Here is a 1,942-nt window from a genome sequence, read left to right as displayed (position 1 = left end):
AAAAAAAAAAAAAAGAGATCCTCCCACATCAGCCTCAGAGTAGCTGGGACTACAGGCACACACAAGTGTGCCCTGTTCAATTTTTTTGCTTTAAATAAAGTAGTCTGGGACATTCTTAGACCACTAATCTCTTCTAAAAAGAACTACCCCCCCAAAACCTGGTATTCTTTGCGATAAATGACTGGAAACTCTGTGAAGAAAGGTTATTAATTTTGTTTGCAGTCTAGTTCTGAAACATCAAACCATATCCTACCTGGGCAGCCTCATAAGTGATGGTCTTGGTCTCAGTGTGGACAATAGGGACGTCTTTGGTTGGGATTTCACTTTTCACAGCATTGGCATTATCTGAGATTGTGACAGTTTGAGTCTTCACCAGGGGAGGCTGTGAAGCAGTAAGGAAAGAGAGTTACTAGAGTGTTTCTGAAGGTAGTGGAGAAGTAATCTTCTGACACTGATCTGATCAAAGTGTTAGCTTTGATTAAGTAAAGGGCTAGCTCAATCTCCAAAGGTGTTTACCCTGCCCAAGACTTCAACAGTATTCCAAAGCAACCCTGACAAGGTGTCAAATTATGAGGGATATTAAAAAACAGCATTACTATAATCACTTTCATAAGCTTAATGGAAAGCTGTAAGATCAGACAGTTATGATTGGTGATATAAAACACTTCAGATTGACCTTCAGAATCTGAATATAAAACGGTTTGCCAAATAGCAATCACTTTGATTTGTCCTTGTGTCTGTACCATTATAATTAAGAAAATCAGCCACATTTTCTCCACTAAGTACAAATGGTACATGAAACAGCAGTGGCAATGGAACGCATTACCCTCAGATTAATTAACTTCTTTCAAATCAATGTCAGACATTCACTTTGGAGTTATTGAGAAGGTGTCAGAAAAGTGGTACTTTCACATATAATATCTACCAATCGTGCATAAATTTGAAAAGGGAAAGATTTACCGTTGTGGAGTTCATGTTATGTATTTGGAAAACTGGAAAGAAAAAAAAAATCAGTTCAACCACCACCTGGTGATTAATCCCAGAATTTCAGAAGAATGAACATTAGAGGAATATCAAAGGCCGCCTTATCCATCTGCTCACTTTCCCCAGGAGTACAAATCACCCTGAAACTACCAATTGATTGTGGGATAAGGTTAAGTGGCCAACCACCTTAGCATAAGAAGTCAGTGCCTAGGATCCTAGAAGCCCCTTGGGTGGGAGTGGTGGGCTGCACAATGTGGCTGCAGTACATAAATTATTTGGGGCCTGCAATCTTGTAAGAAGATGAGTTGCTCCTTTAATTAAGAGTATTTGAATTTTTTGAGCATGGTCTTAGAATACTGAAGCCTCCTCAGAAGTCACTGCAATTCACCTCTTTCCAAAGCCCACACTTGAGCAATGAAAAGATGAACCCACTTAACCAGCTTCACAAAGACCAATAACTGGAGTTTTGTTAAGTTATTAGAGAAGAAAGCATTTCTGGTCATGGAATTAATTGCTCTGAATGAATTTCTTTGGCACAATCAAAGGCTTTAATTTTACTCTGTGCTTTTGAAAACAGCAGGGAGGCCACTACCCTCACCACACCACCACCACCTCTTCCACAGGACAGATTCTGGCCCTTTTCCAAAGACAGTCATTAGACCTGCATCATTGAGTAAGTTACTACCTGGAAACTTCGAATGAGGGTGGGGAACTGGAACTGGTTACCCACATGAAAGTCAAGAAATGATCCATTTTGTTTTCCAAGTGGCTCTCCTGGTGTGACATGTTCTCCACTACTCTCTGCCTTTTTTTCACCAGGTTGTAGCTGACAGGAAGCTGGTGTTCCTGAGAACTTTAAGGCACTGGCCTGTTCCTCCACTCCTATAGATTCCCCAGTTGGGCCTTTTGGCATCTCCTTAATATCAAGATAGCCAGCTGTCCCCTCCTCCTTCTCTTC

At 40.8% G+C, this 1,942-nt stretch overlaps 1 protein-coding gene across 21 annotated transcripts in view; it reads right to left on the bottom strand.

Moving 5' to 3' along the window:
- EPB41 (erythrocyte membrane protein band 4.1) overlaps positions 1-1,942 on the bottom strand; it is a 220,493-nt gene that overhangs the window by 16,566 nt on the left and 201,985 nt on the right. For all 21 annotated transcript variants that reach the window (XM_017534791.2, XM_017534786.2, XM_017534785.2 and 18 more), the window contains one exon: positions 254-382. In XM_017534791.2, coding sequence (XP_017390280.1) covers positions 254-382 — 129 coding nt within the window. The remainder of the gene's footprint in view (positions 1-253; positions 383-1,942) is intronic.

Source organism: Cebus imitator, unplaced genomic scaffold (assembly GCF_001604975.1).
Source record: "Cebus imitator isolate Cc_AM_T3 unplaced genomic scaffold, Cebus_imitator-1.0 Scaffold87, whole genome shotgun sequence".
In the NCBI taxonomy this organism is placed as follows: Eukaryota; Metazoa; Chordata; class Mammalia; order Primates; family Cebidae; genus Cebus; species Cebus imitator.
This window is presented reverse-complemented; position numbering and strand designations above follow the sequence as displayed.